Genomic DNA, 16,665 nt, shown 5'->3' with positions numbered 1-16,665 from the left:
GAGTAAAGAGGGCCTACTCCCTCTGTATTTGCCAGTGGTACAAGTGCTGCTGGAATCCTGTGTCCAGTTCTGGTGCCCACAGTTCATGAAGGATGTTGATACATTGGAGAGGGGTCAGAGAAGAGCCACGAGAATGATTAGAAGATTAGAAAACCTGCCTGAGAGTGATAAGGAACAAATATTTGATGATGGGCTCTTCAGTCTGGCAGAGAAAGGTCTAATGTGCTCCCATGGCTGGAATCTGACACCAGTGTAAACCCATCCCACTCCCTGAGTTTCCTCCATCATGGCCCTGGCCTAGCAGAGCCCTGCTTCGCTCCTGTGAGCCGCCACAGGGTGCAGCAGCCACGGGGCTGGGGTACCAGCTCCCCACTGGTGCAGCTCAGGTGGGAGCCCTCTGCCCTTCTCACGCCGAGCGGCTCACACAGCCAAAGGGGAGGTACCAGCCCAGAGGGGTTCGCTCCTGCGGGAACGGCTGGGAGGGCAGCGTTTGTCCAGTGGTCGCCACTGGGTGTAAGAAAAGTGTGTGTGGTTGTGTCAGTGCAGGGGTGTCTGTGTGGTTTTTGGGTATCTGTCTGTCAGTGGAGCGTTGGATTGTGACTGTCCGTGTCAGGTTGTCTCAGTGTCATATTGTGTGTGTGTATTTGGGTGACTTAGTGTTGTTTTGTGTGTGTGTGATTTGTGTGTCTCATTATCGTCCTGTGTCTGTCTCAGTGTTATCTGTGTGTCTCTCTGTTTGTTTAGCTGTGTGTGTCTTTCACTGCAGTTGTGTGTCTAATTGTGTATCTGTCTATCTCAGTGTAGTTGTGTGTGTGTGTGTCTGTCTCAGAGTAGAAGTGTTTATCTGTCTGGTTGTGTGTCTGTCTGTCTCAGGGTAGTTGTATGGGTGTCTGTCTAGTTGTGTGTGTTTGTTTCAGGGTTGGTGAATTCGCAGTATTTTCCCCAAGAATTAAAATGAGAGGGGTGTTGAATTTACAAAGGGTGCGGGGTGGGGGTAGAAAATGACTAAATTTACAACATCGCGTGTAACTAGTTGACCACTGACAGGTGTGGGGGAGGGTATGGGGGAGTTCAGAGTGTATGTGGTTGATCTTTTTTATTTGTTTTTTTACCTGTCTCCATGTAGCTGCGTGTGTGTCTGACTAGTTGGGTGTCTCAGTGTAGCTGACTTTTTCTTTTCTCCATTCTGCTCCCTCCCTATAACACCCCGAGTCCGTCCCCCCTCACCCCATCAGTGTTTCTCTCTTTTCGGGTATCACTTCTCTTTCCTCTGCACTCCGCTGCCTCCTCTCCAGGCAGCGCCCTTGAACCTCTCACTCCCCGCTCCACACACACCCCTCCCCCAGCACAGGATGGACCCCCTGCCTCTGCTCCTCTACCTGTGCTCAGGTAAGTGCCAGCCAGAGGGACTGGGAAATGCTGGGCTCCTCCACATGGGTGCCCAGCGAGTACCCCTCTGGCAGGGGGATGGGAGCAGCTGGACGGTCGGGACTCCTGGGTCCTATCCCTGGCTGGCTCTGGGCGGGTGGGAGGGAGTGGGGTCTGGTGGGTTACAGCGGGGGACCTGTGCATCAGGAGTCCTAGGTTCTCTCCCCAAATTTGGGCGGGGAATGGGGCTCTAGTGGCTTAGAGGAGGGATGGGGGGCGCTGATAGCCAGCATTCCTGGGTGCAGTTCCCTCTGTGTTCTGTTCCCCCAGACTCTCTGAGATGAGAGTGGGTCACAGGTGCGACTCCCCTTCTCTGTGAGGCATGTTTGCTCAGTAGGATGTCGGGGGGAAGGGTCCGGCGGGTGCAAAGTAGATGTGGTGTTCGTAATTGCACAGTCCTGCTGTAAAACCACAGCCACTTCCCGCTGCTTCAACGTCACATCTCTCTTGTCTGTGAGTCCTGAACCCATCAGGGAATGGAGGGGGCTGACTTTGGGGTGGCTGAGAGTGAGGGGGATGGGCTGGGCAGCGGGGACAGACTGGGAGATGGGGTCTGAAAAGAGATGAAGGGAAGAATGGGGGAGGCCACCTCAGCACCTCCCCCATCCTCAGCTCCTTTGTCCCCAGGCCCCACCCACCCAGCTCCACAATTCTGCACCCCGCTTTGCCCCATATCTGCTCCTCCTACAGCTCTGGGGGGTCTTTACTACCTCCCAGGCCTGGAGGGGGCAGCTCCCAGGGGATTCTTGCAGAGGGATGGCCACGCTGTGTGTTAGGGATTCACTGTTGCCACTGATGGACTGTTCGGTGTATCTTGTGTGACATGAGTTTGGTGGGTCTCAGCTCGGGCTCCCATGGCACAAGCTTACCAGGCCACCCTGCATTAGCTGACAGACTCGGTCAAGAGACCGAGAACTGCCTGGGCCAAGGAGCTCCCACTGCGATGCTGCGGCCAATCCTTGGAGGCAGAAGAAGGAGAAACTTGAGTAGGAGCAGAGAGGTTATTTTACCTCTGTATTTGCTCGCAATGAGAGTGCTGCTGGAATCCTGTTCTGCCAGTTCTGGTGCCCACAGTTGAAGAAGGATGTTGATAAATTGGGGAGGGCTCAGAGAACAGCCATGAGAATGATCAAAGCATTAGGAAACCTGCCTGATGGATTGAGCTCCTTGAGTCTATCGCTATTTAGATTAACAAAGCAAAGGCCAAGGGGTGATGATCTCAGTCTATAAGTACCTGCATGGGGAACAAATATTTGATGATGGGCTCTTCAGTCTAGCAGAGGAGGGTCTAACATGATCCATGGCTGGAAGCTGAAGCTAGACAACTTCAGGCTGGAAATGAGATGTAACATTTCTAACACTGAGAGGAATTAACCACTGGAACAATTTACCAGGGGTCGTGATGGATTCCCCGTCACTGGCAATTTTACATCAAGATTGGATCTTTTTCTAAATGTTCCAGTCTAGTTCAAACAGGGATTAATTTAGAGAAGCTCTCTGGCTCGTGTTACACAGGAAGTCAGGATAGATGAACACAGCGGTTCCTTCTGGCTTTCTGTTCTGTAATTCTGTGAAGGTTGATCTGCCCCTGCGAGCCTACAGAAAGTCCTCCTCCCCCCATGAATCCGGGTCAGCAAGAAATAAATCAAGGGCTTCATTCACCAGTGCTAAACACACTCGTTAGATTTCTTCTTCACATGGAAGTTTCTGCTGCTATGCAAATGAATGCATGGACGATTTGCATAAAATGGCCATCCAGGGCTAGACACAAAGGAAACTTGAATGAACTGGTGGGGAGGGGCTGGTTGTCAGGACTCCTGGGTTCTATCCCCAGCTCTAAGAGGGGAGTGGGGTCTGGTGCTCAGTCTCAGAAAGGTTTTGGAATGAACTTGCTAAGGGTACAGCTAATGATGAGACTTTACATAGGGTAATTAACACTCTTACCCTCGGGTGGGCAGGACATTCCCGATCAACTCCAGCGAAACTTATGTCGCTCAGAGGTGTGGTTGTTTCATACCCCTGAGTAACATAAGTTTTGCCACCATAAGTGGCAGTGCAGACTTGGCCTGTGACTGCAAATAAAGCCGACATTTTTAACAGGAAGCGTAATTCACCCTTGGAACAGTTTGCCATGAGTTGTGGTGGATTTTCCATCACTGGACATTTAAAATCATGATTGGACGTTTTTCTGAAAGACCTGCCGTAGTTCAATCAGGAATTAATGCAGGGAAGTTCTCTGGCCTGTGTTATCCGGGAGGTCAGACTAGACGATCACAATGGTCCCTTCCGGCCTTGGAATCTATCAGTCTATGAAGTCTCTGCTCTGACCCTGGTGCCCCGACAGGAAGTGCACCCGCTATGGATCAGCGTCAGGGAAGCTGATGGAGACAAATCTAGGGCTCCGTTCACCAGCACTAGCTCCACTCATGATATTTATTTTTAAGCGGGAGTGTCTGGCACTATGCAAATAAATGCAGGGAATGATTTGCATAATATGGCCCTTGAGGACTAGGGAGCAGGTGGTGAGGAGCTGGGAGTCAGGACACCTGGGTTCTATCCCTGGCTTGGGAGAGGAGTGGGATTCGTTGAGTTAGAGCGGGGTGTGTGTGTGTGTGGAATTCAGTCCCGTAGCCAGAAGGAGCCGGCCCCTCAGCCCCAACCACTGGCCCGTTCTCCAGAGGGGAAGCTCTAACTGGTGACTGTTTAACCCCTGCAGTGCTGGCACCGAACCATGGATTCAGCGTGGACGTGGAGGGACCCATCACCTTCCAGGAGACAGCAGCGGGGTTTGGGCAGAGCGTGGTGCAGTTCGGGAGTGCCAGCACTGGGGGGTAAGGGCCTAACATGGGCTCAGGGCCCCACATGACTCATGCCCAGTGCTAAGGGGCTTGTCTGGTTGGGCTGCCCCTCGTGGGACCCACTCCCCTGGGTGTTATGGGGCATCTCCCTAACCCCCCTTTGCTCTCTCCCGGCAGGCTGATCGTCGGGGCCCCGCAGCAGATAGGAGGCGTGAATGAAACTAGCAAAGTCTACAAGTGCGACCTGGGTTCCAGACGCTGCCAGGAGATCCCCATCGAGAGTAGGGGGCACCCTGTGGTGTGGGGTGCAGCAAGAGGATTGGAGTGGGAGTCAGGACTCCTGGGTTCTGTCCCCAGCTGTGGGAGGGAGTGGGGAGGGGTCTAGTGGTTAGAGCGGGGGGAGCTGGGAGTCAGGAATCCTCGGTTCTATCCTCCGCTCTGGGACAGGAATGGAGTTTATTTGCTCACCCTGGTGTGCTTCTCTCCCCTGTCAGGACCCCCCGATGCCATGAACATGTCCCTCGGTTTGTCTCTGGCTTCCCGAGGCTCCCAGTTCCTGGTAGGTACCACACCCAGGGGAAATGGGTGCTGGGAGTGGGGTGCTGCGAGTGGGGTCCAACATTTACTCCCTCATCGTTCCAGGATTCCTCCCCAAAACCCTGCGTGAACTAGCAGGGAGCGTTGGAACGAGGTGATGCCCTAGTGTGGGTCCCGTCTGCCCCAGGGGGTTCCCCTGCCCTTGCAGGGCCTTTCCCTGCATATCTATGGCGGTGGAGCAGACCCCTGGCTCCCCCACCAGACCCCTGGCTCCCCCACCCTCAGTGCTCTGTTCAGAGGAGCACCTACTGACCCCATGCCTTCTCGTGCCCCAGGTGTGCGGCCCCACGGTGCACCGGGCCTGCGGGGAGAACATGTACGTCAACGGCTACTGCTTCCTCCTGGACCAGAGCCTCCAGCAGCTCCAGCGCATCCCAGACACCCAGCCAGGTGAGGGGTGACACAGGGGTGTGGGGGGGTGACCTGTGCTCTGGGGTCACGGGTGGGTACAAGGGACATGGGAAGTTGGAGGGGAGATGGGTCTAGATGGGTCTGATGTGGGTTGGGATACCAGGCTAGGTGGGCCCATTAGTTTGATTCAGGATGTCAGTAGGAGCTGGGAGTCAGGACTCCTGGGTTCTGTCCCAGCTCTGGGAGGGGGAGGGGTGTATTTTTTTCATCCCAGTGCATGTCATGGTCTACTCTCAGGACCCCTCCATGGCCGGGACGGGATGATATTGCGACAGAGGGGCCCATTGGTCTGATCCGGGGTTGCAGGGCGGGGGCAGGATACCAAGTTAGATGGACCCACTGGTCTGGTCTAGCTCTTTCTACTGGGTTTTCTCCATGTTTGTGGAGTTGAGTCAGGACGTATTTCTTTCCTGTCCCTCTCAGAGTGCCCCAGACGTGCCACTGACATAGCGCTCCTCGTCGACGGCTCGGGCAGCATCGCACCTGTGGACTTTGGAAAAATGAAGACGTTTCTCGCTGAGATCATGAAGCGTTTCCGCAGCACAGACACGCAGGTAATGGGCAGAAGCTGAACCCTGACTACGTGCCCTGCCCCTCGCAGTCAGTGCTGACCCCAATGCCCCAGTGCGGCGCTAGGGGGCGCTGTGCTGCAGGGGGAGCAGTAAAGGATTTTGCATCCAAAACCAGGAAAAAATTCCAACAGAACCACTACGTCCCGACTGCCTCAGCCCTTAACTGAGTCTGATGCCTGCTTTTCTTACCCTCCACCCCTGGGGTTGTTTTTCTCTCTTCTCCCCTGCTTCCCCTTGCAGTTCGCCCTCATGCAGTACTCCGATAAATTTGAATTGCACTTCGACTTCATGGAGTACAGGAGAAGTCATGACCCCGATCACCTTGTCTGGAGGATTGAGCAGCTTAAGGGAACGACGTACACGGCCACAGCCATCCAGAAAGTGGTGTAGGTATTGCCTCCCTTCCCGTGCTGACTCCACAGGGAATGGGCTGTAAGGACATGTGAGCTAAGGGAAAGGACTCAGGACCACTGGGTTCTATCCCCAGCTGTGGGAAGGGACTGGGGGCTAGTGGTTAGAGCAGGGGGGCTGGGCATCAGGACTCCTGGGCTCTGTCCCCACTCCGGGAGGTGGGTGGGCATTAGTAGGTTAGAGCAGGGAGGGAGATGCTGCGAGCAAGGGCTCCAGAGATCTATTGCCAGCTCTGAGCTTCTGTTGCTGTGTGACTTTAAGCAAGTCACAGCCCCGCCGTGTGCCTCAGTTTCTCCATTGGTTAAATGGAGGCAATGACAGTGGCCTCCTTTGTAAAGGACTTTGAGATCTGCAATGTCAAAGCAGTGGACGAGCGCTAGGTGTTATTACGTATCAATAACCCTCCCAGGCGTTCCCCACCCCCCCCTTTTCCAGGTGGGAGCTGTTCACCTCTGAGAGAGGCGCTCGGGATGAGGCCACCAAGGTTCTCATTGTGATCACAGATGGGAATAAATACGGAGACCCGCTTTCTTATTCAGACGCCATCCCCGAGGCTGAGAGAGCTGGGATCATCCGCTACGCCATCGGGGTGAGCTGCGGCCGTGTGGAGAACTAGTGGGGATCTGAGCCCTGTCCAGGTTCCCATTAGATAAGGGAAAAGAACTGACCCAGGGTTGTAACTGGGTCAACGTGTGACGTTATAGGAGAGCTGGAGCTCCTCTCTTGTTCAGGTTGAGCAGAGCTGTCTAGTTACAGGTTGGGTTTTCTGCCTGCCCTACGGTCCACGTGCTGACTCAGATTGCCATGAAATTTGGAATTCCTCATGGGGACACAGGTTAGGATTTGGGGTCACTTGAACTAGGGGCTCCTGACATACAGCCCCCCAGTTAAACAGCAAAATCACCCGGTTCTAATAGTTTTTTCTGCACACACCTGGGGCTCAAACAACGGCTCTGATCCTCCCCAAACTGGTGTCAGTCACTTGACACTTATCTCCATGAAACTGCTGAGCCAAAGAGATTGAAATGAGCAGCAGCAGCAAGATAAAGGGCAAGTCTACGCGACAAACTTAAGTTGACTTAAGTTTCCTCGTCACAGAGCCACCTCAGTAATTCAATCATTTTTTCATGTCCACGCTATCCTCCTTCTGTTGGTGGTGCGCGTCCTCACCAGGAGCGCTTGTACCGACTTAACTGTCAGCGTGGGGCATGGTGGGGCCCTGACAGCCAGCGCCCCCAGGCGATATAAGCAATGTGGTGTCTATGCAGACACTGCACCGACCTGACTACATTGAGCTCAGTGCACCGGCTCTTGCGGAAGTGGAGTTATGAAGTCGGTGTGGTGGACGAGTTACATGGGTGGGAGCTACATTTTAGCGAGGCCGCTTACAGAGTTAGGTCTACGTAAGCCTTACATCAACAAACTCGGGTTTAGAATCATAGATTCCCAGGCCAGAAGTGACTTTTGCAGTCATCTAGTCTGAGCTCCCATGGAGCATAGGCCAGAGAACTGCCTCAAATAATCCCTGCTGAAACCAGAGCAGATCTCTTAGAAAACCAGCCAGTCTTGAGATAAAAATTGCCAGGGATGGAGAATCCACCACGGCCCGTGGTGAGCTGCTCCAAGGGTTAATTCCCCTCACGGTTAAACCTGAGACCTTCTTTCCAATCTGAATGGGTGTAAATTCCGTTTCCAGCCATTGGATCTTGTTCGACCTTTGTCTGCTGCTTACGTCGGGCCCAGCGACCAGGAGGTGCCTGACTCCACCTCTGAACTGACTGCACACAACCCACCCAGACTAGCGCAGTGGTCCCGGCCCTTCACCCCTTGCCCGGAGGCGCCCCCGGAGACATTGCCCGCACTCACCCCTCACTACACCCTGGAGGTTGAGTCATGCTGGGCCCCAGAGTGCTGACAATCCCCATGGCAAGGAGACCCCTGTGCCCTGCTGCTGGTACAACCGACACAACTCGGTGCTGAAATGAGGCAGGCTCCATAACTCCAGGCTCCAGCGCCCTGCCACCCTCCACTCACCAGAGCGGCACATGGCGCTGGCTGAGCCGTGCCTCTCTAAGGCCCAGCAGGGCTCGGGGCGGGTGGGTGTTGGCCCAGGGCTCTGGGCTGTGACTGATGCCCATGCCCTGGTCTCTCCTGTACCTCCCTCTACGCCGTGAAGGTTGGTGAGGCCTTCTCCAGAGTTACTGCCCAACGGGAGCTCCAGGAGATCGCCTCTGAGCCCACCAAGGAGCACGTCTTCCGGGTGGACAATTTCGATGCCCTCCAGGGCATCCAGAACCAGCTGGAGGAGAAGATATTTGGTATCGAAGGTACCAAAGCCAGAGGAGGGGCTGCACTGATCCTGGGGCTCTAGAAATGGGTTTTCAAGGCTGAGATGGGACGGGGAGCTGCTGGGAATCCAGAGCCCAAATAGGCCCCAAATATTCTCTCTTTCCCCACCCAACATGTATCCATTAATCTTCCTCCCTAAATGCCCCTGATGCCTTTCTCATCCGGGGGCCCCCGGGCAGGGGACTGGCTGGCTCAAGGGGCTGAGGAATGGGATACGGGGCCTTTTCTCTCAGGGGCCCTGGATCCAATCCAGCCTCGAGGTGGGGAGAAGGGCTGGCTCAGGGAATGGGACACGGGGCCTTTACTGTCTATGATGATCTCTCCTGTGTCTGTCTGTCTATCTCTCCCCCCAGGCACTCAGTCCCAGAGCGGCAGCTCCTTCCAGCTGGAGATGTCCCAGGAAGGATTCAGCTCCCTGCTGTCCCCTGTGAGTGATGCCTGGCCCCAGGGTGTGTCCCTGGAGCCCAGAGTCCTACGGGAGCAGTGCAGGGGGCACCCCCCCTCCCACTCATGGCAGAGACTAGGGGGCTCTATGCTGCAGCGAGTGGTGTGGGGGCCCAGTAGGGGGTGCTCACTCCCCTGGCCATCAGCACTGACCCCAGTGTCCCAGCACGATGCTAGGGGGCGCTGTGCTGCAGGTGGGGGCCGTGTCTAGTAAATACATGCCGTGCTGTCTGTTCCCTGTAATCGGTCCCCTTTGCCGTGCCTGTCGATTTAGGACGGCCCTGTGCTGGGAGCGGTGGGAGCCTATGACTGGTCCGGTGGGATATACCTGTATGGGAGTGGCGGGAAGCCGAGCTTCATCAACGTATCCAGAACCTCCACTGACATGAATGATGCTTACCTCGGTAAGAACAAACCCACCGAGCTTCCCTTACCAATTAAACAGCCCCCGCGCCCCGCCCCAGAGGTGGCTGCATCTCAGTTCTGGGAAAGTTCTGTGCAGCACTGTTGTAGGGCTGTTTCCCATCTCACCTCCCCACGTCCCTCTCTTTCTTTGAGGTTATTCATCTCAGGTCATCACAGCCAATGGGCAGAGCAGCTACGTGGTCGGGGCCCCTCGCTACCAACACGCTGGCAAAGTCATCCTGTTCTTCCGAGATACCAAGGGTGGGGAATGGACACCCACATCAGAGGTGCTGGGAGAGCAGGTATGGGGAGCGTTACTGGTAATATGGAGTGTGGGTGTGAGAGAGAGAGGGCTGGAGGAAGCCTGTAAGATTTTGACGTCGTGTAATATTTGTGTTTGGATTCACCTTCAGGAACGATTCAGTCAGAGAGCCTCAGGCAGGGGATAAACTTGACTGGTTTAGGGAATTGCACCGCAGCTGTCATTCAGCCTCTCTCCAATATCCCACTGCTGTTACCTTCACTTACAGTCTAGATAGAGCTCATGAGACCGATACAGACAGAGGTCCAGACATACCAAGGGACTTAGGCGTTGTGATGCTGCAGGGAGGCACCTACCCCTGCCAGTGATCCATGAATGGGGGGAAGATAGGGGCTCTTCCACCTAGCTCAAATGTCGGGCCTCATCCAGCAGGCAGGCTCAGAGCCACCACGATCTTCACAAACCAGCCAGAGGAGAAGAGGGAGGGCCTCCCTTATAGATGGTGGTTAGATTTCTCACCTAGGACGCGAACAACCCCTGGTTTGAGTCCCTGCTTTGACTGATGAGGAAGAAGGCTTTAACCAGGGCTCTGCTGTCTCTCAGGGAGTGCCCTGACCACTGGGCCTTAGGGTGGTTGTGATTTGTACACATGGTGCAGCCCAACTGATATTTCATTAGTCAATTAAAGTGGAATAACTTTAACAGGCAAGACTGAAGGAGCCCACAGCTCAGGGGTCAGGGCATTGACTTAAGAAATAGCAGACCCCTGTTCAAGTCCTTCTCCTCTGACCACACGTACCAGATGGTGCCCTACAGATGGAGGAGCGTTTGTCTTCCCCCAGTTTGTGGATCCTGCTGGGGTGTGGTGGGAAATGGCAACTGGCTGCTTAGAGTAAGACAGGAGTGCACATGCCCTGCCCTTGAGGCAGCAACATAAGGAGCTCCTACTGCAAAAACATAGGCACCAAGTCAGGTTAGGCACCTAAAGGGGTCAGCAGCAGCCATGCAGAGGTTTTGTGAATCACAGTGCACCTAAGCCTGGGGGTTAGGCACATAAGTACCTTTGTGGATCTGGGCTAGAGAGACTCGGGCAAGGAAAATTACATTACTCGTGATATTAGCAGTGTTCGAAAAGCATCACACTACACTAACGAAGTGAATTTCTCCAAGATCTAACTGCCTGTACATTCCAGCTGAACAGAACTTATAAGGGTGACTCAGTCAGTGAATAAACTTTACTCGTGCTAGCACAGCCGCTAAAAAGAATTGCACCACAGCTAGCATTCAGCGTCTCTCCAAGATCTAACTGCCTAGTTGTGCAAGAACACGTTCAGCGACAGCACCACCCGCTGTGCAGCGAGAGGGTGAGACTGAGGATGGAACGAGTATTGGGACTGAATCCTCATCCCCTGAGGGTGAGAAGGGTCCCAGTGGGAGAAGAAGGAGGCGGTGACTAAATTAAAGGGGTGACTTATCTGCCTCTCCAGATTGGCTCATATTTTGGGGGTACACTGTGCGCTGTGGACCTCGACAGAGATGGGAACACGGACCTGGTTCTAATCGGAGCCCCCATGTACCATACACCTCTGAATGGGGGGCGTGTCTCTATCTGCCTGATTAACTGGCCGGTAAGAAAGAGGATGGAGCCAGGGGGAAGATGGATGGCCTGGGGTTCTTCTTTGCCTGCACTGCCATGGGGTTGTGATGCTGGGACAATTAGCATGGCAGTAGCAGGCGTGGTGCTCCAGGAAGTAGGATGGGGGGGATCATTCAGGGAAGCTTTTCCCTGCCAGTCAGTTCTGGCCCCGATGCCGCACTGCGGTGCTAAGGAGCGCTTTGCTGCAGAGAGAGGGAAAGGGGGTCAGTAGGGGCAGGGGTACTCTCTGCTGACAGTCAGTGCTGATCCTTTCCCCATGTGTTTCCTTCGATGGGGCCTGCAGGGGATGACACTGATCTGCACCAAGACACTGCAGGGGCAGATGGGGCAGGCGTTCGGACGCTTTGGGGCCAGCATGTCCGAAATCGGGGACACCAGCGGAGACGGACAGACGGATGTGGCCATCGGGGCCCCCATGGAGAGCGACAATAGTGGGGCCTTGTACATCTTCCATGGGGAAAAGGGAGGCCTCAATCCCCAGTATAGACAGGTGAGCCCAGCCCATGTGAGAAGGGGTCACCAGAAAGCCCCGAAGAGACATGATGGGGCCCCACAGCCCCCTAGTGCCTATTAGCCTGTAGCTGCCGCTTTCCCACCCCTCACCCTCCGCTGCCCCCTAGTGCCCATTGTACAGTACAGCCGCCCCTTCCCCACCTCTCACCCTCCGCTGCCCCCTAGTGCCCATTGTACAGTACAGCCGCCCCTTTCCCACCCCTCACCCTCCACTGCCCCCTAGTGCCCATTGTACAGAACAGCCGCCCCTTTCCCACCCCTCACCCTCCACTGCCCCCTAGTGCCCATTGTACAGTACAGCCGCCCCTTCCCCACCCCCACCCTCCACTGCCCCCTAGTGCCCATTGTACAGTACAGCCGCCCCTTCCCCACCCCCACCCTCCACTGCCCCCTAGTGCCCACTGTACAGTACAGCCGCCCCTTTCCCACCTCTCACCCTCCACTGCCCCGTAGTGCCCATTGTACAGTACAGCCGCCCCTTCCCCACCCCTCACCCTCCGCTGCCCCCTAGTGCCCATTGTACAGTACAGCCGCCCCTTTCCCACCTCTCACCCCCCACTTCCCACCAGTGCCCATTGTACAGTACAGCCGCCCCTTTCCCACATCTCACCCTCCACTGCCCCCTAGTGCCCATTGTACAGTAGAGCCGCCCCTTTCGCACCTCTCACCCTCCGCTGCCCCTTAGTGCCCATTGTACAGTACAGCCGCCCCTTTCCCACCCCTTACTGCTCTCTCTGCCCCACAGCGCATCGAGGGGTCACAGTTTCCCAGCAGGCTGCACTACTTTGGCCAGGCCGTCAGTGGCGGGACAGACCTGACGAGGGACGGACTGCCAGACATCGCGGTGGGGGCACAAGGGCAGGTCCTGCTGCTGAGGTGAGTTACTCTGTGTCGTTGCGCTGCTCCACATGGCAGTCTCAGGCCTTGTCTACGCTACAGAGTTTTTTTGGTAGAAGTTATGTCCGCGATTAAGAAGCGCTATAATTTCATCGCTATTGCATGTTCACGCTACGCTCCTTGTGTCGGCAGAGCACATCCACACTTGGTGCTCTAGCACTGACAGTGAGAGCAGGGCACTGTGTGGGTACCTATCCCAGGGTGCGACTCGCCACATTCTGCAGCTAGGAATTGTGGGAAGGCGGAGTGGATCTCAGCGCCTCATGGGTGCTAGCTCAACGTCCCATGATGCATTGTTTTCTGTCCCAGCATTCCATGGGCTTCCGACCAATTTTAACACCCCTGTTTACTGCGCGCCCGCCATCTCCGTGTGAAAGGATGGACCCCACAATGCTCTCTACTGTTGTGGTCACTGCTTGGAACACACCGGAGCTGGTCAGGCAGTACATCGTGAGCACCCAATCTGTACATCAGTAGGAAGGGGTACTTCTCTGAGGTATGGCAGGCGCTTGTTGATCACTGCAGGCATTTCACTGACATCAGCACAGGGTGGTCCAGGAAGGTGCATGACGCATGCATCTTAAAAAACTCTGGTCTGTACAGAAAGGAGTAAGCAAGGACTTTCTTTCCACACCAGAAGATTCCAGTGGGGGATTTGAAATGCCCACAGTGTTCCTGGGAGACCCAGCCTACCCCTTACACCCATGGCTCATGAAGCCTTAGTCGGGAAAACCTGGGCCGCAGCAAGGAGCGCTTCAACAATAGGCTGAGTAGGTGCAGAATTCTCCTGGAATGTGCTTTGGCAGGTTAAGAGCGTGCTAGCGATGCCTTTATGGCAGGTTAGATCTAAGTGAGAAAAAGAATTCAATGGCCATAGCTGACTGCTGACTGAGGCAAGATTTTGAGATTGCGAACCAGTAATGTGTATTTCTATACAGCAATCTGCCATGCTTCATTAAACTCAATTATCTTATTTGACCTAGCACTTGCGTTGATTCCTGACTGGGATTTCTCGTAAGCAAATGATTAGAATGCATGTAAATATTACTAGCAGCAACAATCACTATGTGTAGGCATGGGCGGTCGGTGAACCGGGGGTTTGGGGGTGCTATCCCCTGGCCTAGCCCACCCGTTCTACTCAGGGCTCTACCCCTCCCACCCCACCCTTCCCTGCCAGCGCCCCCCCCCCCCCCCCCCCGCACACACACACACACAAGCCCTGAGCGCTGGGCAGGTGATGCAAGCACCAGCTCTAGCTGCCTGGGATCCCTGGCTGCAGGCCAGCCCCCACTAGCCCCAGCCCCAGAGCTCCTCTGTCACTTTTATCATCCTCTCATGGGCCTTTAGAATGTGCTCCTCACACCTCTTTCTGTCCCATCTTTCCATTTCTCTCAGCACCATGTGTTCTTTTTTTTCTGACTCAGAGGATTGGAGCACCTCTCTGAACACGTCCTCCTTGCTCCACCTTGGTTGCTTCCTTATCTGGAGTAGGTGCTCTGCCGGTGTGTAGTGGGGTCCCCTGAATGCCACATCTGCAGATGCACAAGAAACAATGCACAGAAGCATGATAGGTTTCAGAGTAGTAGCCGTGTTAGTCTGTATTCACAAAAAGAAAAGGAGTACTTGTGGCACCGTAGAGACTAACAAATTTATTTGAGCATAAGCTTTCATGAGCTCCAGCTTACTTCATCGGATGCATGTAGTGGAAAATACAGTGGGGAGATTTATATACACAGAGAACATGAAACAATGTGTGTTACCATACACACTGTAAGGAGAGTGATCAGGTAAGGTGAGCTATTACCAGCAGGAGAGCGGGGCGGTGCGGGGGGGACTTTTGCAGTGATAATCAAGGTGGGCCATTTCCAGCAGTTGACAAGAACGTGTGAGGAACAGTGGGGAGTGGGGAGGGAATAAACTTGGGAAAATAGTTTTACTTTGTGTAATGACCCATCCACTCCCAGTCTCTATTCAAGCCTAAGTTAATTGTATCCAGTTTGCAAATTAATTCCAATTCAGCAGTCTCTCGTTGGAGTCTGTTTTTGAAGTTTTTTATTGAAGTATTGCCACTTTTAGGTTTGTAATCAAGTGACCAGAGAGACTGAAGTGTTCTCCAACTGGTTTTTGAATGTTATAATTCTTGATGTCTGATTTGTGTCCATTTATTCTTTTACATAGAGACTGTCCAGTTTGACCAATGTACATGGCAGAGGGGCATTGCTGGCACATGATGGCATATATCACATTGGTAGATGTGCAGGTGAACGAGCCTCTGATATTGTGGCTGATGTGATTAGGCCCTATGATGGTGTCCCCTGGATAGATATGTGGACACAGTTGGCAACAGGCTTTGTTGCAAGGATAGGTTCTTGGGTTAGTGGTTCTGTGGTGTGGTGTGTGGTTGCTGGTGAGTATTTGCTTCAGGTTGGGGGGCTGTCTGTAAGCAAGGACTGGCCTGTCTCCCAAGATCTGTGAGAGTGTTGGGTCATCCTTCAGGATAGGTTGTAGATCCTTGATGATGCGTTGGAGAGGTTTTAGTTGGGGGCTGAAGGTGATGGCTAGTGGCGTTCTGTTATTTTCTTTGTTGGGCCTGTCCTGTAGTAGGTGACTTCTGGGTACTCTTCTGTCTCTGTCAATCTGTTTCTTCACTTCAGCAGATGGGTATTGTAGTTGTAAGAATGCTTGATAGAGATCTTGTAGGTGTTTGTCTCTGTCTAAGGGGTTGGAACAAATGCGGTTGTATCGTAGAGCTTGGCTGTAAACAATGGATCGTGTGGTGTGGTCTGGATGAAAGCTGGAGCCATGTAGGTAGGAATAGCGTTCAATAGGTTTCCGGTATAGGGTGGTGTTTGTGTGACCATTGCTTATTAGCACCCTAGCATCCAGGAAGTGGGTCTCTTGTGCGGACTGGTCCAGGCTGAGGTTGATGGTGGGATGGAAATTGTTGAAATCATGGTGGAATTCCTCAAGGGCTTCTTGTCCATGGGTCGAGATGATGAAGATGTCATCAATGTAGTGCAAGTAGAATAGGGGCATTAGGGGACGAGAGGAAGCGTTGTTCTAAGTCAGCCATAAAAATGTTGGCCTACTGTGGGGCCATGCGGGTACCCATAGCAGTGCCTCTGATTTGAAGGTATACATTGTCCCCAAATGTGAAATAGTTATCGGTGAGGACAAAGTCAGAAAGTTCAGCCACCAGGTTGGCCGTGACATGATCAGGGATACTGTTCCTGATGGCTTGTAGTCCATCTTTGTGTGGAATGTTGGTGTAGAGGGCTTCTACATCCATAGTGGCCAGGATGGTGTTTTCAGGAAGATCACCGATGGATTGTAGTTTCCTCAGGAAGTCAGTGGTGTCTCGAAGATAGCTGGGAGTGCTATTAGCGTAGGGCCTGAGGAGGGAGTCTACATAGCCAGACAATCCTGCTGTCAGGGTGCCAATGCCTGAGATGATGGGGCGTCCAGGATTTCCAGGTTTATGGATCTTGGGTAGCAGATAGAATACCCCAAGTCGGGGTTCCAGGGGTGTGTCTGTGCGGATTTGTTCTTGTGCTTTTTCAGGGAGTTTCTTGAGCAAATGCTGTAGTTTCTTTTGGTAACCCTCAGTGGGATCAGAGGGTAATGGCTTGTAGAAAGTGGTGTTGGAGAGCTGCCGAGCAGCCTCTTGTTCATATTCCGACCTATTCATGATGACGACAGAACCTCCTTTGTCAGCCTTTTTGATTATGATGTCAGAGTTGTTTCTGAGGCTGTGGATGGCATTGTGTTCTGCACGCCTGAGGTTATGGGGAAAGTGATGCTGCTTTTCCACAATTTCAGCCCGTGCACGTCGGCGGAAGCGCTCTATGTAGAAGTCCAGTCTGTTGTTTCGACCTTCAGGAGTAGTCCACCCAGAATCCTTCTTTTTGTAGTCTTGGTAGG

The 16,665-nt window shown here is 53.8% G+C and overlaps 1 protein-coding gene across 4 annotated transcripts in view; it reads left to right on the top strand.

The window, feature by feature from the left end:
• Window positions 1-1,101: 1,101 nt before the first annotated feature.
• The window catches only part of LOC119566360 (integrin alpha-D), a 32,074-nt gene continuing 16,510 nt past the window's right edge, over window positions 1,102-16,665 (top strand). Inside the window, exons 1-15 of one of the 4 annotated variants that reach the window (XM_037899045.2) lie at window positions 1,102-1,389; window positions 4,145-4,259; window positions 4,404-4,507; window positions 4,721-4,785; window positions 5,099-5,213; window positions 5,658-5,788; window positions 6,047-6,192; window positions 6,653-6,806; window positions 8,394-8,544; window positions 8,920-8,993; window positions 9,285-9,414; window positions 9,569-9,717; window positions 11,165-11,305; window positions 11,618-11,824; window positions 12,593-12,723. In XM_037899045.2, the coding sequence (XP_037754973.1) occupies window positions 1,353-1,389; window positions 4,145-4,259; window positions 4,404-4,507; window positions 4,721-4,785; window positions 5,099-5,213; window positions 5,658-5,788; window positions 6,047-6,192; window positions 6,653-6,806; window positions 8,394-8,544; window positions 8,920-8,993; window positions 9,285-9,414; window positions 9,569-9,717; window positions 11,165-11,305; window positions 11,618-11,824; window positions 12,593-12,723 (1,850 nt within the window). In that variant the 5' untranslated portion in view covers window positions 1,102-1,352. Of the gene's footprint in view, window positions 1,390-4,144; window positions 4,260-4,403; window positions 4,508-4,633; window positions 4,786-4,868; window positions 4,918-5,098; window positions 5,214-5,657; window positions 5,789-6,046; window positions 6,193-6,652; window positions 6,807-8,393; window positions 8,545-8,919; window positions 8,994-9,284; window positions 9,415-9,568; window positions 9,718-11,164; window positions 11,306-11,617; window positions 11,825-12,592; window positions 12,724-16,665 lie in introns of those variants that run through there. The other 3 variants (XM_037899046.2, XR_006291686.1, XM_043549176.1) reach the window with 3 other exon arrangements.

This window comes from Chelonia mydas, chromosome 6 (assembly GCF_015237465.2).
Source record: "Chelonia mydas isolate rCheMyd1 chromosome 6, rCheMyd1.pri.v2, whole genome shotgun sequence".
In the NCBI taxonomy this organism is placed as follows: domain Eukaryota; kingdom Metazoa; phylum Chordata; order Testudines; family Cheloniidae; genus Chelonia; species Chelonia mydas.
Note: the sequence above shows the minus strand (reverse complement) of the source record. Positions and strands in the feature narration are given on the sequence as shown.